The sequence below is a fragment of the Rattus norvegicus genome, chromosome 3 (assembly GCF_036323735.1).
Source record: "Rattus norvegicus strain BN/NHsdMcwi chromosome 3, GRCr8, whole genome shotgun sequence".
In the NCBI taxonomy this organism is placed as follows: Eukaryota; Metazoa; Chordata; class Mammalia; order Rodentia; family Muridae; genus Rattus; species Rattus norvegicus.
Genome location: NC_086021.1, coordinates 150,647,582 through 150,673,879, shown reverse-complemented (window position 1 = coordinate 150,673,879; position 26,298 = coordinate 150,647,582). Strand labels below are relative to the sequence as shown.

Below are 26,298 nucleotides of genomic sequence, written 5' to 3'. Positions count from 1 at the left end.
AGGCCTCCTCCTTTGGCCTCCGATGTTTTCTCAGGCTTCTTCAGTTCTGTCTAGCTCTTGTTTATAGCAACCTTTCCTTGGCTTCATGTATCTCTGTGTTCACAATGCTTGAACACATCTTGAGTGTATGATAGAATCTATATCCTGTGATTACTCTCTTGCCTTTTGTTATTCATGAGTGAGGGACCACTGGAACATGGTCAGTCTACCAGGGGCCACTCCATTAAAGAAAACAGACTTCCCCTGATGGTGAACCATCAGCTGTTGGTAGCTCCTCATGAGCCCCTTCTCCTGGCTGGACTGTTGACTGGCTTGATTGTTGTGCAGGACTTGTGCAGGCAGCCATAGCTGCTGTGAGTTCATGAGGCAGTGGTCTGCTCCTGCCCTGTCTAGAAGACATTGTTTTACTCTAGTCCTTCTCAACTTCTGGTTCTTCAAATCTTTCTGCACTGCTTGTAATGCTCACTGAGTCTTCCGGAGAGGGCATTGCTATAGGCATCCCATGTAAGGCCGAGCACTCTGTAGATACCTTTTGTCTGGACTTGTGGGTTTCTGTGTTAACCATCACTCACTGAACAAAGAAACTTCTCTGATGAGGTTTGAGAACTAATCTGTGGATATGAAGATATACATTTAGATGGTTTGATGCTTTGTCTACTTATCTGAAGTAATGGTTTACTCCTAGAGCCTGTGAGTTCACCAGCTATGGGCTCATGTCTAGATTTACCATACCAGCCATGCATTTCCTCTGTGGAGTAGACCTCAATTCTTATCAGTGGGTGGTTACCTCCCGTAATATTTGTGCCACTATTACACCTATAGGAGATGCTCATACTTTTAATATACTGTTTTGTTCATTGTTAATGCTTTAAAAAATTTAAAGAAGTAGATTATATTGAAAAGTACACTGTACCATGTGTCCAAGGTATAAGGTTTTGGAAACATGTGGATTGTTTGGGGGTTCAATATAAGCTTAAAGCATGGAACATAAGATACATGCAAACATCTGTGTTAACTTTACAGTATGATATATCTTAGGAGAGTTTTCATTCAGAAAAGGAGAATTACTTCTAGGTGGAGTGTTAGGGAAGCTTCATGGAAGAGGAGACCTCTGACTTGGAGTTTTCAGGGTACCACCAAACCACATAGCTCCAGAGGGCACCACTTTTACCAGAATTAGTGTCCAGGACCCCTGAAGTTAAACAATGTCCGGCTCTGGGGGTACCTGGAAACAGTCAAGAGTCATGCAATATAAACAGACAGTCTGACTGAACTTTGTGTTCATGTAAGCTAATTATATTAGTTAAGGCCATAGCTGATGGTCATCATACATATATACATACATGTGTGCGTACATACATACATGCATACATACATATATACATACACACATACTACAGATTGTGGACTTCTTAGGCTGTATTTATTTATTTCATTTATTCTATAGGGAGACTAATAGGAATTAAATGCTGATTAGTGTTTTAGTCACAAATTTTATTTCCCAATTTGAATCACTAGTTAAATGACACTACTCTTTATGTTGTTGTCATTGTTACCACCTCATTTTCCTATTATTTTTGTGAAAACTGTCTTTCCAGATACCAGAAGGAGGAACTGGGGATTCAGGCAGAGAACGGACCAAGACCTTCACCTATGACTTCTCTTTTTATTCTGCTGACACAAAGAGTCCAGATTATGTTTCACAAGAAACGGTATAGTGTGACATTCTCAAAATCTGGGTTGTTGAGATTGTTGTTTTCTTATTAAGAAAAACAGGACTACTCTAAAACACTTTAAAAGAACTTACTTTTTTTTGCTGAATTTAATTTATATAAAATTAGCATTTGGTAACTTAGCTTTTTAAGTATCAGATGGGAATATTTATGTAGACCTGATACTTCATTCCTCTAAAGCTTATTTTTTTTTTCTCACCATTTTGAGTGTGATGATCGTAGCTCGAATGGTTTCAAAGCTTGGCCATGAGTCTCAGTTTGAAGGATTCATGGCGTAGCATTTGGTATCAGGAGTGTGACATTTGTATATTTAAGTTCCTGCTGTGATACCGAGCATAGGAAATGAATATCAAACCCAGGCCACATTTCATCTGCTCTTGTGGAGCAGTACAAGCTATAGAAAGGATTCTAGAAGGAGTGCGTCTCCAGAATCCATACCCTAGACTCATGCTAGGATTTGTTTAAGAAACAAGAGAATCAGACATCCCTCGATGACATGCAAGGCACTGACATTTCATTAGAGCAGAAAGACCGCATATACTCCTAGGTAGGCAAAAGCTGGGTGTTGGAGCAGAGCTGACGTGTACTAACACAGGTGGTGGAAGAGCATGGGCTTCATTGATGGTCGAAGCACCGTCACTGTGCTCCCTGTCTTCTCAGTAGCTTCCTTAGGTATAACAGACACATGGTTCAGGTCTTTTTATGTTAATGTGGAACTTCTTGACCAGGGTTGTAAACCTGAAAACTAGAGCATGAAAATCCTAAGATGTTTCTGTTCAGAGTATTGCCTTAGTGGTATGAATTGCCTGGGAACTTGTTAGAATATAGACTCTCAGGATCACCACTAATACCACCCCCTACCTGCACATTGGGATAAGCATGAACCACCACACCCCACTCAAAATAGTGTGTGTGTGGGGGGGGTGCTATACGTGTGTCTGGAGATAATATATTTGTCAAGATATGCAGTGATTTGTATGCATTTTGATACTAAAAATGTATCTGATTTAGAAGTGGTTTGTGAAGGAGAGACTGACTTTTAAAGCAATGCAGATATTGATGTTGGCGTACTGTAGTGATTGTATCCAGAAGCCGTGGACTGAAACATTAGTAAGGGGGAAGGAAGAGTTAAAACCGTAGAGAGAGGAAGTATCCAGTGTGATAGAGGAGTTGGCAGAGGCAGAGAAACTGATATTTGAGTTTGTCTTGAGTCAGACTGCTCGGTATTCTGTCGTGTTTAATCTTCGGGAGAACCTTGGTAAGCTTTAGTGACTTGCTCAATTCATAGTCAGATTACCTTTCAGTAGGACCACAGCTGAGGCCATGGTGCTAATGTTAGAGGAGGTGGAAAGCCTATGTAAGGGAGAAAAGGAATTATTCCAGCTGACCGCTGTGAAGAGAGGGCAGCCTCCTCTCACACCAGTAAATGAGAGAGGAGAGGTAAAAGAGTAAGGAGGAGCTGGGTTCAAGTGGCTGGTCTATCTACGCTGACAGTGGAGAGTCTGGCACAGAAGGCTGTGGATGTGGAGCCCAGCCTGATGCTCTGTTACACACATGGGAAGTAAGTGACACGAGGAAGTAAGGGACTTTTAAGGGGAAAAACAATTTATTGTAGTGATCTCCAGAATGTTCCCAAATGCAGGCTGAATGAAAAGCCTTAGACCTTCCTTTTTAACATACTTAATGATCTGTTGGATTTTCTTGCTTTTCTCGAATTTCAAGTCTTTTGGGACAGAGGGCTGTGCAGAGAGATAGAGAATACTGTGTGACCACAGGACCTGGCTGGGAAACGTTTGCAGACCAAATAACCCAGTTTACAGATGGGTAATCTGTGGGAACAGGTGATACTTTGTGACCTGCACAATAGTTGAGATGAGGGAAGTCAGAACAAATGTAGCCCTTCTCTCTGGGAGTTAGAACCTGATGTCCAGTTTCAAGGTAGATCTAGGTTGTGCAAAGCTTTAGGACAAGAAAAGTGCCATGCTTTAGGTGGCTACACAGCCTCTCTTGTTGGTGTTTCAGGGACTCTACAGAGAGGAGCCTGGGGTTGTCTGAAGAACTTCTGAACACACTCCCTGTGTTAATAAGGCGACAGAGATGCAGGGAAACAGTTGTCACTAACGTTAACATATTGAGACACTCCCTCATTCTCCGTTAGCAGTCAGGAAGGCCTCAGTACCAAGTATCTACTCAGCTTTGCAGCTTGCTGGTGACGAGTGAGGGGAGCCAAGCACCATGAAGCCAGCACGGCGGGAGCTACTGGCCTTCTTTCTTCCCCCTTTTGCTTCATCAGTTGACTGTAAAAGTATAAAGAAAATATATCATATCTATTGCTATAAAGTTTCCTTTGAGTCTAAAAAACAAGCAATTGTTTTAGAATTAGGGGAAAAAATCAATGAGCAATTTAAACCCACATTCTTGTAAACTTCAGAGCATTAAATAAAGTCTTAATTTTCTTCATGGTTCTTCAGCACTCCAGGTGCAGGCTTTGATCTCATACTACCTGCCTCCTTATTTCAACCTTGGTGAAACCAGCTAGATGGCAGTGTCTTTGTTTTAGCAGTGCCCTCTTGTGGTAGATTCCCTGCTAGTGAGACCCTAGGATATCTTGGATCACTCTTGAAATCAATTTTAAAGTGTTTCCACACACGGCAAAGCATATAGGGCTAACTGTGAGGGGCTTGGTCAGGGTTTGGTGTTGATGGGATAGTCAGTCTCTAGTCAGTCTCTAGATTTGAGTGTGGTTTAACTGCTTAGCATGATTTATTTTACCTTAGTCTGGGCTATGAGAAATGTCCCTACCCTATTCTCTGAAATGCCTGTGGAAGATTTTTTTTTTTTCTGCTCCAATCTGAGAAAATTGGAGAAGTAGAATTTTTACTTTCAGTTCATACAGAGTGGAGAAAGGAGCCCCAAGCTTGTTGCCTGGACTCCTGAGTTCCCTGGAGTTTGGAAATGAATCCTCTCGGCTAGCACCAGAGTTTGTGATTGTAGAAGATGTCACTAAAGCCCTGTGATGAGGGTACAGCCCCAGTTCTGCTGCTCTTTACGAAGCCTGAGTTCTGACTTTCCCTCTCAGCTTCCTCATCTGAGGGTTCACGAGCCCTCTCTCCTTTGAATTAATCAGTGAGCCTGTGACAGTGCCCAGTAAATGTGAGCTGTCACGGCTGGGTATTGACTAAGTCATTAGACTTTGACAGTGAGATTAGAAAATAACAGTGTCTGAAGCTCAAATGGGTAAAAATTAACTGAGAACGAGTGGCTGTAGCCATTTTTGGTAGAAATTCAGTTGAAGTTACAGTTAGTAAAGTTCCATTTAGGATCTGAAGCAAGTGCAAACCAAGCAAAAGGAGGGAAGCCCCAGTCTATTTGGCTATATTTTTGTTGCATCCAGATTCTGCTGTGGTCAGGTATGCAGTACTCATTTGGGAAGTTTTGTGATGTACTGATTGCTAGTTTCATTTAGGGAATCATATTTCACTGGACTGGGTTGCTGGCCTGGTCACTGAGTCTCTTGAGAGCTCTGGTCCTCTCACGGCTAGTATAGTTTAGGATTTGCTGCCCTGGGTAGTTTGGGAGAAATGGCTTTCTGGGTCTCCTGACCTTGGCTTAGAGGACATCATCATTGTAGGAGCTCTCACCTTGTACTGTGGTCATCCCATCTATTTGTTTTTCCAGGTCCTTCTGTGAACCTGACGGCATACTTTCTGTGGCATCTCTTGCTGCTGATGCTCCTAGTGTCTGTAGCAGAGGGACATTTGAGTTGGCCTTGTTAGGCTGGGCTTAGAGGACTTGAGACATCAACTGAGCTTTGGCTAATCCCTTCCCAGCTTGGTGTACTAGGGCCGCTTGATATGTTCATTAGCCTCACTTACATTAGGTGTCCTCCTGGAGTGTCTGTGCTTCATCCTTTACCCTCTCCTCCCTCCCCAAATGGTGGTTATGTGGTGCACTGGACAGAAACTTAGGTCATGGTTGTAACCATCTCCACCTATCTTGTCTCCTCCACACCTTGTCTGCAAGTATCTGGATAAGTATCCAAACAGGTAAATAAATACATTGGGAACCTCTTGTGAGGGAGCCCTACAATTGTTGTCTTAGCGCCCCACTCCCAGCATTCTGCTACTCCAGGTCTCCTAGAGATACATCCTTGAGGAGTATTGGCCCTGAGAAATGAAAGCTTTTACTTGGCAGGATTCAGACAATAATTTCTGGCTTCTGTGACCTTTAGGTTTTGAATATTAATTTCTGAAGGCTTTGATAGATGAATAGCTTCACACATTATGCAGTTCTGAATTTTAACATCACGTGTTAAAATCTTTGCTCCCAGACACAATTGCCACTTGGCCTTGTTTACATTTATATTTCAGAAGTTGTTTGCTAACTTAAGCAGGAAAGAGAACAGTGTTGCTTTTTGCTTGCTTGGAAAGTTTACTTTTGATTAAAACCTGGCGTGCATACATATTCCGTTGTCATAGCTCGGCAGTGAGTTATTTTTATGCTGTAATTCCTAAAGATGAAAGTAACATTCAAGAACATTGTCAATATGGCAGGGCTTTTGTTAAATCCACGGTGCTTGTATCCTTTGTGTTTATCTTTTTTTCCCTTCTTTTTAGGTTTTCAAAACTCTGGGCACAGATGTTGTGAAATCTGCATTTGAAGGTTATAACGCTTGTGTCTTTGCATATGGGCAAACTGGATCCGGAAAGTCCTACACTATGATGGGAAATTCTGTACGTTGTTTAGTTGTTTGTGTCGTGAGAGAAGGAAGTTTCTTACTATCTTTTCCTGGAGTGATAGAATTATCTTTTATGTACCTGATCTGCACCAACTTTTCCTGTTCTGATCTTCCTTTAATAACAAGATAAAACTCAGTAATAAGTTGAACTATATTTCCTTGGAGAGATTTGAAATTAGAAATAGTTTTATGTTATAAGCACAAATAATGGGTACAAATCCCAATTCATTTCTGCTTTTAAAGGCCTTATTATCTTATCAAGAATGTAATTTATTCTTCTTTTCTGCCAGCATAACAGTTTGAATGAAATTACCAAAGTCTATTCTTTTTGAAATTATTCAGAACATTTTTTTCCTAAGAACAGTGTAAGAAAGAAAATCTAACTTTTTGATGGAAAGGTATTAGGTAAGTCCAGCAAACATGAAAAAGTTGACCTTATAGAGAGAGCCCTTACAGTTTATATGCTTATAAACACAGCATCCCCAGTTTAGTGATTAACAGGCACATACATTGTATTTGTACCTGAGTATAGAAAAGTACGATGTAGGTAGAGGACATGGTGGTACATACATAATCCCAACTTCTTGGGAGGCTGCTGCAGGATGGTCACAAGCTTCAAGCCATCCTGACGATCAACTCAGGGAGACTGTGTCTCAAAAAGGACTGGGAGTGTGGCTTAGTAGCTTGGTGGCAGAACACCTGCACAACGTGCTCAAGGCCCTGACTGCTCCCTAACAACACAGAAAACAAAGAAGCAAAGCAATAGCTACCAAAACCACACAGGGCTGTTTAAGACTTAGACAGTGCTCTCTGTGTGTGCGCTCTTACATGAGAGAGAGAGAGAGAGAGAGAGAGAGAGAGAGAGAGAGAGAGAGAGAGAGAGAGTGTGTGTGTGTGTGTGTGTATTTTTTTTTCCTCATGTGGCAGCAGAACTCAGTTCAGTACTGCCAAGCCCGTGGCTTGTTCTTGACGTAGACCCTGAGAAGCTTTAGGGCTCCCTGCCAGCAGACACAGTGGTGTCTATAGTGCTCAAGGTTCGGTGGTCCTTGTAATTATGGTGTTTGAGGGGAACAAATCTCAAGACATCATATCAGAGCCTGGAACCTGGCTTCTCAAGCCCCGACTTTGTGCTTACATAGGAAGTGTGACACCAAACTGTGCGTCACGGTGCTGGAAGCTAGGACGAGCACGGGAGACGACGGCACGGTTGGAACGTCCCATTGAACTTTGACTATTATTTATTCTCTTTTTGTTTTCTGACTGAACTTTTGAAAAACAAAACTCTAAAAATGAAATTTGTATATCCGATCTCTACTTTATATAAAACATTTACACAGCACTTCTAAACACCAGGTGCTTTCCCCCCACCCTATAGGTAAGTACAGCTTCAGTATTTTACCTACTTATTTAAATAAGAACAAAAACTGTGGTGGAAGGTTCAGTTTTCCTTGCTAACAGTTGGTACCAATTGAATGTAAGATACAAAGAGGAAAAAGAAAACCCTTAAGATGGCAATGATAATTTTTACAGTCTTGAGAGAGGAGTTAAGTTTCCAGTGGAGTGTTTTGCCTGATGCAGAGTGTCTTGATGTGGGTTTTCATTACTGTGATGAAACACTATGACCAAAAGAAAGTTGGGGAGGAAAGGGTTTATTTTTATTTGGTTTACACTTCCACATCTATAGTCCGTCCATCACTGAAGAAAGTCAGAACAGGAACTCAAACAGGGCAGGAATCTGAAGGCAGGAGCTGATGCAGAGGCCATGGAGGGGGTCGCTTACTGGCTTGCTTCCCCTGGTTTGCTCAGCCTGCTTTCTCATAGAATCTAGGACCACCAGCCCAGGGATGGCCCCACCCACAATGAGCTGGGCCTTTTCCCATCAATCACTAATTAAGGAAATGCTCTTGTCTGCGTAGATCCTTATCTTACGGAGGCATTTTCTCCATTAAGATTCCCTCCTCTCGGGCTGGAGAGATGGCTCAGCGGTTAAGAGCACCGACTGCTCTTCCAGAGGTCCTGAGTTCAATTCCCAGCAACCACATGGTGGCTCACAACCATCTGTAAAGAGATCCGATGCCCTCTTCTGGTGTGTCTGAAGACAGCTACAGTGTACTTATATATAATAAATGAATAAAGCTTTAAAAAATAAAAAAAAAAGATTCCCTCCTCTCAGATGACTTTCGCTTGTATCAAGTAAAGCTAGTCAGTCCACAGGGTGCTGCTCACAAGCTTGTTCATGCTTGCAGAACTATGATTATGTAGCTACACCACTTGGACAAGGTGACATTTCTCTTCCTAAGAGAGAGGCCTTATACAGAGATTGTATAGCAGAGGAAGGCTGGCTTCCATAGTTAAATGTGCTTTTGCAACCTACATTTTTAATATGGGTATCTGGAGGACTTAATAAAGTTATTGTTTTTTTTTTCTAGTGTTTCTTTTCTGCCTGGTATTTGTTATCCCTGCTTTGTGATTTATTAATTTTTAACATTTATTTTACACTATAAATTATCTTCTTTGATAGAGAATATGCCTCCTTATCCTTGCAAGCCATTGTTAATTGATTTAACATCTTATAAAAATATACAAGTCCTAGCATTAGAACTTAGAAGAACTTACCTAGCATTAGAACATTAGAACTTAGCTTTTATTTCAGAGAATAAGAAGTCCTGTAGTGGAACTTGATGGAAGGTGTGGGCTTGGCATGCAGGCCGCTGGAGCCTAAGTCCATGCCAGCAAAATGCAAATTCATGGTCTGCCTGAAAGTGACGGCTATGACACCCTTCTTTATTTCAGGGGGATTCTGGCTTAATACCTCGGATCTGTGAAGCTCTCTTCAGTCGGATCAATGAAACCACTAGATGGGATGAAGCCTCTTTTAGGACAGAAGTCAGGTAGGACCATGATGTGAGATGTAAAGTTCTGAGGGAGCCTAGGCTGCTTGACTTGCACAGAGGTCTGGGAGAGATGTGGGTGAGAGTGGAGATTGCCTAAGATGAGCCTGCCCCTTCCTGACCTGACCTCAATGTTAGTTAGGAATAAAAGTGAGACTGCATGGGTACAATTTGTGTGTGAGGTGGCCTAGCTTGATGGGAAGCTTTAGTATTCTATTTTTATCTCAAATGGAGTGAGCCTTGACTATCGAGTGTATACAGTCAGGCTCACTCTTTTACTTAACATCAGTCTGGGTGCACAGAGCACCTTCTCCTTTTTGTTACTGAGTCTCTGTCAGGAGCTGGTCCCTAGGGGTCTTGAGCAGAGCTGTGTTGACCTGTGCTGCTCAGAGCCAGTTGTCCTCTTAGTGACTGTGACTCTGGGCAAGTTATTTAAAGCACACCAGACCTTTCGTTATATTTTTACAGATGATAATCCTTGAACCATTGCAAGGATTGAGTGCAATACTTCTTATAAAGTGCATAGCAGAGGTGTATATGGCTGCTGTTGCTATGAGAATTGTGCTTGTTACTATTAATGTCTTAAAACTTTTTATAAAATTAATTCTATTTAAAATTTTTAGCTACTTAGAAATTTATAATGAACGTGTGAGAGACCTACTTAGGCGGAAGTCATCTAAGACCTTCAATTTAAGAGTCCGTGAGCATCCCAAAGAAGGACCGTATGTTGAGGGTAAGAAGAAAGTTTCTTGTCTTCATACATTCACTCTCCTGTTCTCCCTTGGATTGGTATAAAAATAAAAAAATACCAAAGTGTGGTGATGATAAGAATTTAAAAAGTTGTTTGCTTTTGGAACTTTAGTATTATAGAAGTGACAGGAGCTGGCACTCGCTAACTTTCATCTTGTATATCTATATATTGTATATACTAGGTGTTTTGTAAGGCCTACTCACCATTTCTTTGGCTTTAAGAGCTCTCTTGGAGGTTTGTTTTCCTAGTTCCTCTAACAAAATGATGAAGTGCTGACCCCAAGCCTGTGTGTCTCAGTGACAGTGCATTTTACTAGCATACGTTCCCAGACCCTAATGGGTGCTGGATGGAAGGAGACTGTCCCGTGCCTCTTGTTTGTCTTCCCGTGGTTCTTGACTCTGTGTTGTGACAGGGTAGCTGTGGTGGACTGAGCATCCACCTCTGCATTGTCAGGAAGGGCCTGGCGGGCAGTGAATGAATTCACCGTCTAGACTCAAACAGGAGAAGTGGTTTATTGAGTATCATACAGAGGCACAGCAGGCTAAGCCATAGCTAGAGCAGCACATTAATGTGCTGTGGAGGTCTTCACTTATACTTAGGGTGGGTCTCTTTGCGTGCAGTTTTCTGGCATGTAGCGTGTGCCCCATGTGAAGGAGGAGTACAGTCCAGACTGGCTGAAGTACAGTTCTAAGAGGTCAGCTTGAGCCTCTGCATGTAACCTTCAGTTGTGTATCCTGTACTATACAATTAACAGCCACGCAAACAGGGTCATGCAGTTCAGGACAGTCTTGGTCGAAGGATCTTGGCACCATTTCTGGGCTGCAGCTTTGTGGTGTTAAGTTGTAACCTTCTGGTATGAGCACTGCAGTTCCTGGGCCATGATTGTGAAAACTTGTTACCAGTGGCCGCCCCCATTCCTATACTAACTGAGGGACAGTAGTCATGGAGGGTGTTACATGTAATGTTGTACTGTAAACTAGCTCTTGCCAGGTATTTAAAAATAGGCTGTGATAGTTAATCTTGTTGTCAACTCCATGGGATTTCAAGTTACTATGGAAACCAATCTCTGGGTGTGTCTGTGAGGAACTACTCAGACTACTTTAGTTGAGGTGAGACTACTTCACCCCAAATGTGGGTAGCACCATGCCCTGATTTGCAGACACAGACTGAATAAAGGTGAACATAAGAGCATTTATCGCTGTTTCCTGACTATGGACTCAGTGTGTCTCATGACCAAGTGCTTCCTATTTCTGCCACCATACCTCCCCCATGGTGGTGGACTGCATCCCCTTTAATCATGAACCAAAATAAACCTTTCCTCCACTAAGTTGCTTTATCAGGTATTATCACATCAGTGAGGGAAGTAACTAATATTGGGTTGTTATGTGGCCAATTTTGCTCTCTCAAAGGGGACCGAGTAACTGCTGGCGCAGCCTGTAGGCATTGCTAATGGAAACATGGTTTCTTATGGCATTGTCTATGAAGTGTGTTTCCTTGCTATTAAGAATGGGCCAAAACATGGGTTTGAAGATTTACCTCTTTTAGTTCCCGTTTTTATCTTGAGGTCATCTGTGTGCCATAGGACCCATTTATATTTTCTTCAGTTCCCATTGTGTCTGTGCTCTGTCTCCCCAGAGAAAGGTGTGCAGCTGTGTCTGTGTGTGTATGTGCTGGGGCATTGTTACGGAATACCTATTGCTTTCAGTCTAACATGAGCCTTTACATTTTTCTTTTAATTGTTGTAGCAGATGTCAAAACATATAAAACTGATATATTAAGGGACAGAATAATTAAACAGGGTACAAACATCTGGATATTGACCTTTGTAGTTATAATCCTTATAAATAATACATTATTCAAATATTGGGGGGTATGGGTTATAGATTATATGAGAAAAAATAAAGTGTCATCATTCAATGTTTAGACCAAAACGAGGTCAAGGATTTAACGGGAAATATGAAAGAATTACATGATTATAAGAACCATGGGTTATTTTTTTCCAGAATTGTAGAAGGGGGGCTTTTTTTAAAGGTTGATTTAAAAACCCGGAAGCCATAGAAGAAAAATTATTTTCCCCCCATCATGATAGGAACTAGACCTAGAGTTTCCTTTGAGCATGCCAGGCAAGGGCTCTATAGTACTAGGCTGTATCACCACCCAAGCTCACACCCCCACTCCTGCTGTTATGAACGGCTCTCTGTGGAGGGAGCTCTGCAGTGGATGGCAGCATTCCTAATATCCTTTGACTTAGCAGTTCTACTTCCTAGAATTTATTTTGTAGCCACATTCCCATGCATTTGGAAAGACTGATGCACAAAATATTTTAACAGCTCATTGTATTTGGAAATAAAGTAAAACAAACAACCTCTGTAGTCTCAAGAGAAGGCTGGTTAAGTTGGTTGTGGTTCTGCTGTACAGGCATTTCTCTGTAGCCTTAAAAGTGAATACTAGGTCACCTTAACGTTACAGAGGATCCTTATGTGTACATAAGTAGAAAGCAAGATGCACAACAATGTTGTGATCTGCTGCTCTAAAAATCATTTTATCTTGATGTGAGGGACTGATCAAAGGGTCTCATGTGTGTCTAGCCTAGTATGTTCCTATGTGTATGGACGGGGAGGGAGGACAACTTGATAGTGTGCGTAACTGCCTTCGTATGCTGGCTGGATTTTTGAAGGGTATAGGGGAATCAGCCAACTTTGCTTACCTGACAGAAGAGAAACAAACAAGAGAGTTTGCTGTAGGGAAAAAGCAGAGGAGCCCTGTGCACTTCAACTTTTAACCTATGAGCTACTCTCCCTTCAAGAAAAAAGAGGCAGTAAATTTTTTTAGAGTACACTATGTTTTCAGGTTTTGCATGAGGGTTGGGCCTACACGAGGTGGTTCCTGAAGGTAGACCTTTTATTCTCTTCTTCCTTGTGCCATGGCAGCTTCCTGGAGATTGCTGTTGATAGCTGCGGCCTCACTCTGTGCAGTGGCATGCAGTGGGCGCTCATGCAGTGGGTTCTTGAAGCCCACTGGGGCCGGCCAGCTTGCTCAGCTCCCTGTCTGCGTTACAGAGCACCGCTCTCTAACATCTTCAACCACAGGACACAGATGCTGGCAGATGTGTAGTCATGGATGATTCTTAGGGGGAAGCTTCATTTACTTCATTACATAACAGAAGGATTTCATTGCTCCTTTCTTCTTTCTTTCCAGATTTATCCAAGCATTTAGTCCAGAATTACAGTGATGTGGAAGAACTTATGGACGCAGGAAATATCAATCGTACCACTGCAGCGACGGGGATGAATGATGTCAGTAGCAGGTCGCACGCCATCTTCACCATCAAGTTCACTCAGGTAACTGCAGCCATGGAGCAGAGGCTCCATTCCTCAGGCCTTTCCTGGATGATTAGCAGGAGCTGAGCACAGATCATTGTTGAACCAGGAACAGTAGCAAGCAAAGGTGACTGACTGTCACTTCCTTGTTAATTAGAGTTGACCATGTGCTGTGTGCTCAGCCTTTCTGCATTCACAATGATTTAAATGTTCTGATGTATATCCTTAAGAGATATTTAGCAGGCTTCCACCTTGTTCTAGGCATAAGAGAAACTTGCTCTGTGCCTAATTAAGCAAAAGTTTTCATTGTTATAAGCACTGTGGGAGATAATGGATTTTGAGGCTGAGCAGCTGGAGGCCAAGGTGAGGAACGGGTGTAACACATTATCGCTCCATGGGCCCTGGTGGTGTTGATTATGATTAGAGCCATATTAGAGTTCCGGGAACACTTAGAGGCACTAACATAAGAATTCGTTGTGGTCGGGTGGTGGACAGCATCTTGAAGGTGACTGAAAATGGCTGAGGAGAAGTAGTTGTTACCAAAGCCAGACCACAGGAATACACAGTTGCGAGTCTTGGCTTCAGCAAGGTTTAGCAGTTGTCATTGCCTGTCCACACTGACAGTGAACACACCAGCAAACAGCCATACAGGCCTTTACTAATTTGAAGATTAGAGACAGGAGAGTGAGTTGAGTCTCCAAAGCCAGTCAAAAGCACTCTCAGGCAATTCCCTGTCCTGCTGGATCATCCCTTAGAGCTTTGCTTTACTCTACTGTGGTTTACTGGCTTGTTTCAGCTTTCTGATAGATGCTTAACCAGGATGTAGCAGACTAGTTTCTAAGAGGTTTGTAGGTCCATCAAAATATATGTTTGTTATTTTGTTGCATTTGGTTCAAAATATAAAACATAGGTTAAAGATCTTTGGAAATATATAGTTCTGGTAGGATTCAGAAACAAGATAATTTAAACTTTAGTATTTTACATCTTTAAAGATGTGGTGTATTTTATTACATAGTGTCACATGATGTCCTACATCACAGTGTTATCATGTGTGAAGAGCCCTTGTACCCGCAATGCTGGAGCTTCCAGAAGATCAAAGCTAGTCACTTGTTTTTTTAATTCTTTCCCAGTTCCCCTTAGAGGATAGTGTCATATTATTTTGGTTTCCAGACCTGAGGTGTCTTGTCTCCAGTGCTCTTATTTAGAGAGCATGAGACTCACATGTGAGAGTTCTATTGCATTCTGTTTAATTTGGGAGGTTCCCATAATCACTGTGATAGCTAGTAAAATAAATGAACAAAAGAATCCACCTCAGAGATCTCTGCTGGGAGTGGAAAGTGGTGGGGATTTGAGCATTCTGTCCTCTTCTGTGCTACATGCATATCTCTCCATAGGCAAAGTTCGACGCCGAAATGCCGTGTGAAACTGTGAGCAAGATCCACCTGGTCGACCTTGCAGGAAGTGAGCGGGCAGATGCCACTGGTGCCACTGGGGTCAGACTTAAGGAAGGGGGCAACATAAACAAGTCCCTTGTGACTCTGGGAAATGTCATTTCTGCCTTAGGTAGGTTTCCAGCCACCTCCCGCCTTATATTTCCTTGTACTGTTTTAGCGCAGAACACGTTTGCTGCTGTTTGCCTTACAAACCCAGACAGCATGTTCATGTCTTTCAGAGTTAAGCAGAGACTTTGCCATTATCTCCTGTTTTCTTCTTCCCGCAGCTGATTTATCTCAGGATGCAGCCAACCCTCTTGTGAAGAAGAAGCAAGTTTTTGTGCCTTACAGGGATTCAGTTTTGACTTGGCTGTTGAAAGACAGCCTTGGAGGAAACTCTAAAACCATCATGATTGCCAGTAAGAATTTAAATCATACTCCTGAGCATCAGTGTTTCCTGTGAATTAAGTGTAAATATTTAAATGGAAAGTGTCTCACTGGGATGCAGCATCTTTTATATCTTAAAGAATAAATAAAGGTTCCTTGCAGTTTTGAGAATCACCCATTGGGACATACCTGTAGTTTGGAATATGCAGTTCTGTGTAGGCGTGGCATCAAGGAGGCTATAGTGGCAGTCAGACATGCTTAAAGTGCAAGATACTGGGAACGCAGGACTCATTACCTCAGCTTTCCTTCCCTGTCTCTCTCTCCTTTTCCCTTCTCGCTCCTCTCCTTTCTTCACAGCCCTTGCCCCACACTGACCGTTGTCATCAAGGGAACACAACCGTGTATTTATCCCAGTTTTAGAGGTTAGACAGCAGTGTCAGTGTGCTGCAGTGTAAAATTAAACGAAGCTTGTAGAAGGAAGGAATTAAGTAATCTTAAAAAATTGATGGGCTCTGGGATCTTAAAGATAATTGATTTTTTAAAATCAGAAATGTAAAAGTCTTTTAATTCCTGTGCACTAGAGAAGCACAGTTCTGAAAGTTCATGTTAGCAGTAGAGAAAACCTCGCCTGTATGGGATATCTCACACCCTATCTTGAAGTTGTTCAAATGGCTGATCATAGATGTGAGAAGAGCAAAATGACATTTAATTTGGTATAGTGAACACCCTTTCCTATAAGCTTAGAGAATTTTTTTAATATTCATTGCTGTGGCAATGAATATTTAGTCTTTCTTGTGACCTGGGGTTGATCTGACTTTTAAATTACAAACCAACTTTGTGTTAAATGAAACATGGAGTGCTAGGTGAATTATTTTTCATATTCATTCTTCACAGCCATTTCACCTGCTGATGTCAATTATGGAGAAACCCTAAGTACCCTTCGCTATGCAAATAGAGCCAAAAACATCATCAACAAGCCTACCATTAATGAGGATGCCAACGTCAAACTCATCCGTGAGCTGCGAGCTGAAATAGCCAGGCTGAAAACCCTGCTCGCTCAAGGGAATCAGGTTGAGTTTTTCTGAGATTTATAGATAATTTTCCTTGAGTAATGGCATCTATTTCTAGATCTTAATGAGACAATTATCCTGTGGTATTGATTTGAGTAAATAAGTACTAAGTAAAGCTTCAGATGAGTTAGCTGGTCGCTATATCAGCTTCCTATCAGCCTTTGCATTCCTGATGCACACGGGGTGTAAGATTTCATCCACCAAGCCTTAAATGATTAAATATCTAATAGTTATCAATTATGGATGGAGATTTAGCATGCGATAGGATTAGTGCTATAATCTCAATTTGTAAAAAAAAAATTCAGATGGTTAAAATATTATTTAAGATTTCACCCATGCATTTTATGACTATAGATGTATTTTTGCAGTGGGAAGACGTGTGGGAACACCTTTCTGAGTCTTGTCTCACGTTAGCCCTGTCACAGGTGGCTGCAGTGACTAAGGAGTGCCTCTGACATTGTCTGTGGCCTGGTTGTGATGCTGTAGTACAGAGCCTTGCATGATTGCTGACATGCTCTCACTTCAGGATCTTTGAATTCTGGAGAAGAAGCTGTGCTCTCTTGTTTCTTACAGTCTGAGCGTGTGCATGCAGGGCTATACTCTGTGACGACCAATGTGAGCTTAGGCAGTGCTGCAAAGGAAGGCCACCCTTGAGGGAAAAAATCAGAGATAGTGTTTTTAACTCTTGCTCTTAGAAATAAAATGAAGATATATTTATATCATTCTGTATTCTTATGTGTGGAAATCTTAAGTCTATTGTTAAATTATTCATGTTGTGTAAATGAGAAATGCTTTCCCCATAAGATTATACACTCTTGATAGCCCATAATGGTTTGAACTATGGAAATATTGTCAAGATGAAATCTCAGTTTCCTGTGCCCAGATACAGAAGTCAGCCTGGTAGTCCTTTCCTTTAAGATGACAGGCAACTGTCAAACAGGACTTCTTCACTACACCTGAAGTGTCTGCACAGACTTCTCTTTGTGTTGTGGCGGCAGGCTTTTGGTGTGAGAGGGAGTTGTCAGTGGAGTATGACAGCAGGAACCACAGCACTCGTTTCTACTTATACACTGCTGTTAGAATCTCCTCTACAGGGAAGAAGGCCTTTTAAAATGGTTACTGTGGAAGGAACGTATTTGAGAAATGCTGGGCTGGAGAGATGGCTCAGTGGTTAAGAGCACTCACTGGCTGCTCTTCCAGAGGTCCTGAGTTCACTTCCCAGCAACCACATGGTGGCTCACAACCATCTGTCATGGGATCTGATGCCCTCTTCTGGTGTGTCTGATGACAGTGACAGTGTACTCACATACTTAAAAAGAGAGAAAAACTACATGCAGCTGCTTTTACTTGATCTTTGAAGAGGATGTGTTGAGGGAGACTGGGTATGCACATACCCTGCCACACATGGGGTCAGAAGACAGCTTAGCTTCTAGGATGGAGTTTCTGTCGGCAGGAGTGGTAGCAAGTACCTTTACCCACTTTTTTAGTTAGGACTACTATTGCTATGCTGAAACACTATAACCAAAGGCAAATTGTGGAGCAAGGGTTTATTTGACTTACATATCCATATCACTGTTCAACATGGAAGAAAGCCACTGCAGGAACTCAAATAGGGCAGGAGCTCAGAGGCAGGAGCTACTGCAGAGGCCACAGAGGAGTGCTGCTTACTGGTTTGCTTCTCATGGCTTGCTCTGCCTGTTTTCTTAGAGAACTCAGGACCACCAGCCCAGGGATAGCCCCACTCACAAAGGGCTGGTCCCTCCCCTATCAATCACTCACTGAGAAAATGCCCTACAGACTTGCCTACAGCCAGATCTTATGGAAGGACTTGCTTGAGATGACTTTAGCTTGTGTCAAGGTGACATAAAACTACCCAGCACACCCACTGAGCTATCTCAGAGTCCTGTCTTGTGTTTGCTTTGTTTGTGGTTGTGTTTGTTCTGTTTACTTGTTTTTGTTTATTCCTCCTATTTCTTTTTGAATTAATGTCATTGCTTAACAAAGGATAAGAGGTGAAGGTGGAAAAATCTATTTAGAATATATTTTGATAAATTTAGCATATACCTTATCATGAACATGGGAGTCTAATTCAAAATAAGGAATATTCTGAAACTATAAATCTTTGAGATATTACAAGCATATCTTATTTAGTTAAATTTGTGATAATTAACACAATAAAAAATGTTCTTAAACACTCATTTAAAAAAAAATCTCTGAGTAAGGAACTGGAGAGATGGCCTGGTTAGTTGCTTATATAAAGCCAGGGCAGGGGGTGACTGCTTGGAGATAGCAGAACCCTGGGAGCTGTGGACCAGCTGGCTTGACTTAAAGTATGAACTTCCAGGCCTGTGAGAGACAGACTTCAAACAAGCAAAGTTGGAAGATACCTGAGGACCAAGTTGCTTGCCCTCCAACTTTTCACATGTGTGCACCTGCACACACACACACACACACACACACACAGACAGACACACACAGATACAGACACAGACACAGACACACACACACACACAGACACACACACACACACACACACACACACACACACACACACACACACACACACCATCCTGCATTCACTCTCTCTCCAAAATAATTTTGAGTAAGTCTTTCTGAGAATATTTCTCTATTTCTAGAATATTCTACTTCAGATTCTCTCATAGTTCTTTGAGAGTGCTAATTTAACTTCCATTTTTAGAATTGTTTATTTAAGGAAAGCTAAATACAAATCAGTTCTTATTTTTAGTAATTTTTGTATATAGAAGTTGAAGAGATCATGTGCCAAACTTTTAAAGATACAATTTGATAAAACAAAAGATTCTGATGTGTATTTACTTCTCTTATTATTCAAAGTATATGTATATAGAGAGAATTTTTACAAAAATAGTATCTAAGTACAGAGAAATTGCATCTCTCTCTCTCTCTCTCTCTCTCTCTCTCTCACACACACACACACACACACACACACAGTTGCAAGGATTTAGAAGCTTAAGTCTCTCATCTCCCTGTACCATTCTTGAGAACAGAATTTCACTATCATTTTTCAGGCTGCTCTTCGTCCTCTTGCCAGGGCCCACCTTGCTGTCCTTTGCAGGGCACCTATCTTCCTCTGTTTGAGGAAGCAAACTGCAGAGCTTTTGGATTTGCCTGCTTTTGTTCTTTATGTACATGGTCTCTTGCCGTCTGTGTTCTTCGGATCCAGTGTCTTTCGTTGAGCATCACGTTTATGAGGTGCATTCATGCTGCTACATGAAGGTGAAGACATACTTACTCCTATTTATTGTATTACACAGACATTCCCTAGTTCAGCTTCCCATCAGTTTTTGATTTACTTCTGGGGCTTTCCTATCTGACTTACTTTGCCTTCTAGTGCCATACAGATATACTTCTGTGACACATGTGCCTAAGAAGACTTGTGTCAGTAGTGTACATATAAATGCATCATTTTTGGAGGTGCCCCCAGCTTTTAAAGTAGTTGTGCTATTCCCATTTCTCAGCAGCATGCACCTGTTTTGTCTGGTTCAGTCTCTGCAGGTGCTTGCTTGGCCTCCATGCTGTCCACTTGTCATTAACTATTTTGATGGCTATATGCCACAAAATGGTTTACTTTGTACTTTTCACATGATTAATGCAGTTGGCCTCTGGGTACATTCTTTTGTCAAGTGCTTTGTTGTATTCACAAATCTTTTCACTTTTAATTTTATAGAAAGAAAATGTTTCAATTCCCAACCTTTCACAAATACAGAAGTCAGTTAATAAAAATAGATATGAAATGAACAATGAGAATTAAGCAGCAAAGAATACCTAGGCTAAGCTCAGAAGACAGAGGCATAATGGACTCCTCATTCTTGTAGCCAGGCCCAGTGTTAGAATGGAAATAGTAGAACTTGCAGAGTAAAGTGAAGGTAGTGGTGCTTGAGGGACTAGGTAGAGTCCTATTAGCTAACCACAGAGGAGGAGAATGAACGAAGAGAGCAATGCATTTAGCCCAAGAAAAGATTACTTTGTCCTGATGTAGAGTGCAGTTATCAGTTAAAATCAGTCAGGATATCTACTTTAAGAAGGAAAACACAAAACATTTGGAAATACGTTTGACTCCAAGAACGCTCATTCCATGAGAGCAAGGCTGGCAGAATTTAGTGGAGAGGCAGCAGGTGCACATAGCATCGTAGGCATGTGCTGTGTGTAATCAGCACAGTTCAGACTAAGAATGAAGCTGCAGTGCAGATGACCTAGCACGACTTCCCTTGCTCTGGGAGGATAAATAAAAGCATCCCAACTTAACAGGAAAGGGAAGAAACAGTGTAGGCACAAGTTGTAGAAAAATTGTTTCAGATTCCAGAACATGTGGGAAATGTCCAATACAGTGAATACTGTTGAGTATACAGCATCTTAGCAAAGGGCTTTAGTTTAATTTTCATATCTGTAAACTGGACAAAAGTGGATGCCAGCTGTATAACCAGGCAGCATTTATAATGATAAAAATAATCCTGAACAGGATGGATTTGATCCATGTTAAGATGGACAGTAGATAAGCTTGAGATGGCAGCTGAGATGCTATACCTTTGGGTCTCCTGAGGCAAGTCTCTCAGAAGACCCCTGGAAGGTGTGCGTGTGGTGTTTTCACTGGACTGCTGCTGTGGCCTATAGATTTCAAAACCAAGGTGGGCTGCATACATGCCCATGTGAATCTCTACCCTGGGTGGGTAGCTGAAGGAGTACTCTAGAGACCGCCACCCTCTGAATTCAATGCTTTCACTTCCCCACTGAGTACCTATGCCCTCTGTTCATCAAAGAGTCCCAGTGTGGCCCATAGTCATCCAATTAGACGGAGTAGTTAGCTGAACTGAAGAAAACCTAAGAAAGGTAGATAACAATGAAAACTATGCTGGTACCGTAGGTAAGAATCACATGATGACCGAGGAATTTCCCACCAGGGAATTTATCCTTTCGATACGGCCATGCATACTGTAGGCAGTTAGTGCAGGGAAAGTCATTGTAACATTGCTGGTAAAGCACATGATTCAAAAAAACCTGCATTGACATCAGTCAGGAAAGCACCAACAGCTTATCCATGCAGTGAATGCCAAGCAATGGAAATAAAATCTTTAAAAAGAGAATTAAAGGGTTTATCCAAATATTCTTAATATATTGTCTTAAAAGAGCCAATAGGATAATTGGCTTATGCCCATTTTCACGTACTATAACTGGAAGGAGCCATTTAGGAAAGACTAAGGCTATTGGGTGGCCTTCTTAGAGGTGGCCCACTGTCTTGTGTGGCTTACCTGGGTGAGCTCTGAAAGGCAAGGTTCCAAGAGACTTCATCTCAGGATTGCTACTTGCAGCTGATGTGCTTTTCCTGTCACTATTACATGGCATTAGTCCACCCTATTGAGCAGATTTCCTACAGATCAACATAAAGGTGAACCTTCATGAATTAATGCTGTTTAGGTGAATTAATGATTTCATAGCATTCCTGATTTCATTCAGATAATTTTAGGAAGAAAGCTTTAAGATGGGATTTTTTTTCCTAGAAAGATGTAATAAAGTTAGAATCAAGAATAGAATGTGTCCGCTCCTAATTAATAGTAAATAAAGGCTGCATAAAAGAAATACAATGAGCTTTCATAACTATACAAAAAAGAGATATGGACTTGGGACAAATTTGTGTTCAGGGAAAAACATTCAGTTCCAAGGATGAAACTACAGGTGTGCACTGTGGTAAGTCAAGGCCATGTAAAAACTGTTACTTTAAACTTAAAATGAGCTTACAGTGCGAAATACTATTTTGAACTTGTTATTGATGTCTTTCTGTAACTGCCCTTGTATGTACCATTTTATCTATGAGGTAATTCTTTCTTACGTAGAGAATTTTTTGTCTAAAGGCTATAAAATGGCTGAAAGCAATAAAGAAAAGTGGTGTAGTCATTTTCCACTTCAGCCGGCATATGTGTTGTCTGTGTGAGTGACTTCTTTCCTTTCCTTCTTTTCTCTCTGGTTCAAAAAATGTTAACAAGCATCAAGCCTCTCACCTGACTCCTGGCTGACTCACCAGAGAAAGGAGCTCTATCAATAAATCCTTTTATTTAATTCCCCACTGCTAAATAGCATGTGTTAATTCAGTAGAAATTAGCACTTACTTAAGTGCAATGATGAGTTAAAGAGTTACATTGTTAGTGCTTATTAAAGCACAGGTTAGCAATAAAGTGTTAAGTTCTTAGAGTTTATTTAGGCACAGAACTCGAACAGTTAAGTTTTCCCAGTGCTTATTTAAGCACAGAGAGTTAAAGAGAAAAGGAGCCAGCAGTTTTCAGTCACAGCATAAGCAAGAGAGTGTTAAGTTTCCAGAAGCCATCAGCTTTTAGCTCCCAGTACAGTTAGAAGGTGTTACAAGGCGGGGGATCATCAGACTTTTGTCTTTTGCCCAACTCTGTGTTACACCTCAGTGCCAAACCCCAAAAGGCTGGGGCTGGCCCCTGTTAATAACCCAATATAAACATGGTTCTATTAAGAACTTGTTGCCTGAAGGACACTGTGGTTAGGACAAAACGGCAACCACAGATTGGGAAAAGATCTTTACCAATCCTACAACAGATAGAGGCCTTATATCCAAAATATACAAAGAACTCAAGAAGTTAGACCGCAGGGAGACACATAACCCTATTAAAAAATGGGGTTCAGAGCTAAACAAAGAATTCACAGCTGAGGAATGCCGAATGGCTAGAAACACCTAAAGAAATGTTCAACATCTTTAGTCATAAGGGAAATGCAAATCAAAACAACCCTGAGATTTCACCTCACACCAGTGAGAATGGCTAAGATCAAAAACTCAGGTGACAGCAGATGCTGGCGAGGATGTGGAGAAAGAGGAACACTCCTCCATTGTTAGTGGGATTGCAGACTGGTACAACCATTCTGGAAATCAGTCTGGAGGTTCCTCAGAAAATTGGACATTGAACTGCCTGAGGATCCAGCTATACCTCTCTTGGGCATATACCCAAAAGATGCCCCAACATATAAAAAAGACACGTGCTCCACTATGTTCATCGCAGCCTTATTTATAATAGCCAGAAGCTGGAAAGAACCCAGATGCCCTTCAACAGAGGAATGGATACAGAAAATGTGGTACATCTACACAATGGAATATTACTCAGCTATCAAAAACAATGACTTTATGAAATTCGTAGGCAAATGGTTGGAACTGGAAAATATCATCCTGAGTGAGCTAACCCAATCACAGAAAAACACACATGGTATGCACTCATTGATAAGTGGCTATTAGCCCAAATGCTTGAATTACCCTAGATGCCTAGAACAAATGAAACTCAAGACGGATGATCAAAATGTGAATGCTTCACTCCTTTAAAAGGGGAACAAGAATACCCTTGGCAGGGAGTAGAGAGGCAAAGATTAAAACAGACACAGAAGGAACACCCATTCAGAGCCTGCCCCACATGTGGCCCATACATATACAGCCACCCAAATAGACAAGATGGATGAAGCAAAGAAGTGCAGGCCGACAGGAGCCGGATGTAGATCTCTCCCAAGAGACACAGCCAGAATACAGCAAATACAGAGGTGAATGCCAGCAGCAAACCACTGAACTGAGAATAGGACCCCCGTTGAAGGAATCAGAGAAAGAACTGGAAGAGCTTGAAGGAGCTCGAGACCCCAAAAGTACAACAATGCCAAGCAACCAGAGCTTCCAGGGACTAAGCCACTACCTAAAGACTATACATGGACTGACCCTGGACTCTAACCTCATAGGTAGCAATGAATATTCTAGTAAGATCACCAGTGGAAGGGGAAGCCCTTGGTCCTGCTAAGACTGAACCCCCAGTGAACATGATTGTTGGGGGGAGGGTGGTAATGGGGGGAGGATGGGAAGGGGAACACCCATAGAGAAGGGGAGGGGGAGGGATTAGGGGGATGTTTGCCTGGAAACCGGGAAAGGGAATAACACTCGAAATGTAAATAAGAAACACTCAAGTTAATTAAAAAAAAAAAAAAAAGAACTTATTGCCTGGGTGCTGGACTCTTTCTGTTTGCTCCTGTGATGTCTCTGGTAGCAATTGCAGCAGACAGAATAGGGCACTTGTGCTTCTGCCTCTTAAACATGCAAGTGAGCGCCAGGCTGTCTGCCCACTGGTTCTAGGATCCCAGCAGACTTTGCAGTATATCAGTCACTTCAGAGTTTACGCTCTGCAGCATGGGTAAAGAGATGAACATAGGTTATAGCATAGCCAGGCCACATACTGGATGCCAAGCACAGTGAAACAAGTGAATTTGTTTGTTTCCCTCAGTGTGGATGCACTATTAAGTAGGACTTGGGTGTCTTAGTTTTTGAACTTTGTTCTTTGTGTGCATCAGAGAAAGGAGTTCTTAAAACTGTAGGGATTAAGATGACTTCTGTGAAATGTGGCTGCTATGGCATGTGTAGTGCAGATGTAGGTTCCAGACTGTGATGTCATTGCTTTGGTATTATAGCATATGGATTAGTGATTAGCATATTGATTAATGATAAACAATACTTTGGGGGATATGTGAGAAATTGCCTTTCATAACCATTTAATATTTTTTATGAAACTCTTTGGTAATGTGGGAAAATCCTTGAAGTGCATCATTTTTGTTTACTAACTGCTGATGTCTTTGCCATTTAAATTGTAGATTGCTCTCTTGGACTCCCCTACAGCTTTAAGTATGGAGGAAAAACTTCACCAGAATGAAGCAAGAGTAAGTGATGGCTTGAGTTATTATTTTATTTTAATTTCAACTTTGACATTATTTTTTTAAGTCCATGTTTGTTACAACTTGAGACTGTCCCTGAGTTCTGGCCATCGAGTAGGACACTTGTGCTTTCCCACTGGTTGGTACACAACTGTCTTCATTATACCTACCTCTAATCCCAACCCCAGGGCCACAGTCTGGTTTTTGTGTTTGAGACAGAATATCAGTGTAGAGTGTTGGCCGTACCTGAATTCATGGTGTTTCTGTCTCAGCCTTCAGAATGCTCTGCTTACAGGCATGCACCCCCACGTGTAGCCCATGATAAAGCTTCAAGACGAGCAATAGTTAGCTTTTTATGTATTGCATGTTTACAAGTTAGTACACAGAATATAACTAATATTGTACATAATGACTTGCTGCAGTTTGGGTCACAGCAGGCCTCCTTACAGAGAGTGGGGCCACCGAACCAGCAGAGCAGGCAGAGACCTAGACAGGAGACCCCAGTTAACATTCCTGAGACCACAGTTATCCCCACTTAAAGGTACTGCTGTTGAGCTTTCTGGAGCCCTTGACTTTTGCTAGTCAGCATTTGGACTGCAAATAACCATGTCTGGGTCAGGGCCCAGTTAGGAGGCAGAAAGGGAACAGAGTGAGGGACCAGAGGTGAGGGTGCTCTGTCAGAGGGTCATGGTGGATGGAGGTCTGGCTTTGAGGCTTGCATTTTTAAAAACAAACTTATGGCTGACTTGGTTCGATCATGTTAATTTTTTTAAAATGCCCTGTGGGAAAAGAGAAACAGACAATAAAAGCTGTTTAGGAGTTCATTTTTTTTTTTCCTGGTGATGAATGATTAAAACAGCCCTAAAGGAAAATATGTGGTCTGATGGTAAACACTAAAGAACCACAGTGTGAGAGGTTCAAATTGAGCTCTAGTTAGGAACTTGTTCATACTTGGTAGGGTAATTGCTTTTGTTAATATCTAATAATAGTGTCAGTGAAGACGTCCATTTTTTTTTTAAAGATTTATTTATTTATTATATATGAGTACACTTTAGCTGGCTTCAGACACACCAGAAGAGGGCATCAGATATCATTACAGATGGTTGTGAGCCACCATGTGGTTGCTGGGATTCGAACTCAGGACCTCTGTAAGAGCAGTCAGTGCTCTTAACCGCTGAGCTATCTCTCCAGCCCAAGACGTCCATTTTTTAATTCTTACTTTTCTCATGAAATTTTATATTTTACCTC

At 41.6% G+C, this 26,298-nt stretch overlaps 1 protein-coding gene across 15 annotated transcripts in view; it reads left to right on the top strand.

The window, feature by feature from the left end:
• Window positions 1-26,298, top strand: part of Kif16b (kinesin family member 16B) — a 279,523-nt gene that overhangs the window by 33,876 nt on the left and 219,349 nt on the right. For 13 of the 15 annotated variants that reach the window (XR_005501888.2, XM_063283800.1, XM_039105043.2 and 10 more), the window contains 9 exons: window positions 1,599-1,712; window positions 6,350-6,466; window positions 9,265-9,362; window positions 9,986-10,095; window positions 13,312-13,454; window positions 14,828-14,996; window positions 15,154-15,285; window positions 16,148-16,323; window positions 24,991-25,056. Coding sequence is in view for 14 of the 15 variants with exons in the window: in XM_063283800.1 (XP_063139870.1) it covers window positions 1,599-1,712; window positions 6,350-6,466; window positions 9,265-9,362; window positions 9,986-10,095; window positions 13,312-13,454; window positions 14,828-14,996; window positions 15,154-15,285; window positions 16,148-16,323; window positions 24,991-25,056 (1,125 nt within the window). In the remaining variant the exon portion in view is untranslated. The remainder of the gene's footprint in view (window positions 1-1,598; window positions 1,713-6,349; window positions 6,467-9,264; window positions 9,363-9,985; window positions 10,096-13,311; window positions 13,455-14,827; window positions 14,997-15,153; window positions 15,286-16,147; window positions 16,324-24,990; window positions 25,057-26,298) is intronic. The other 2 variants (XM_063283799.1, XM_039105042.2) reach the window with 1 other exon arrangement.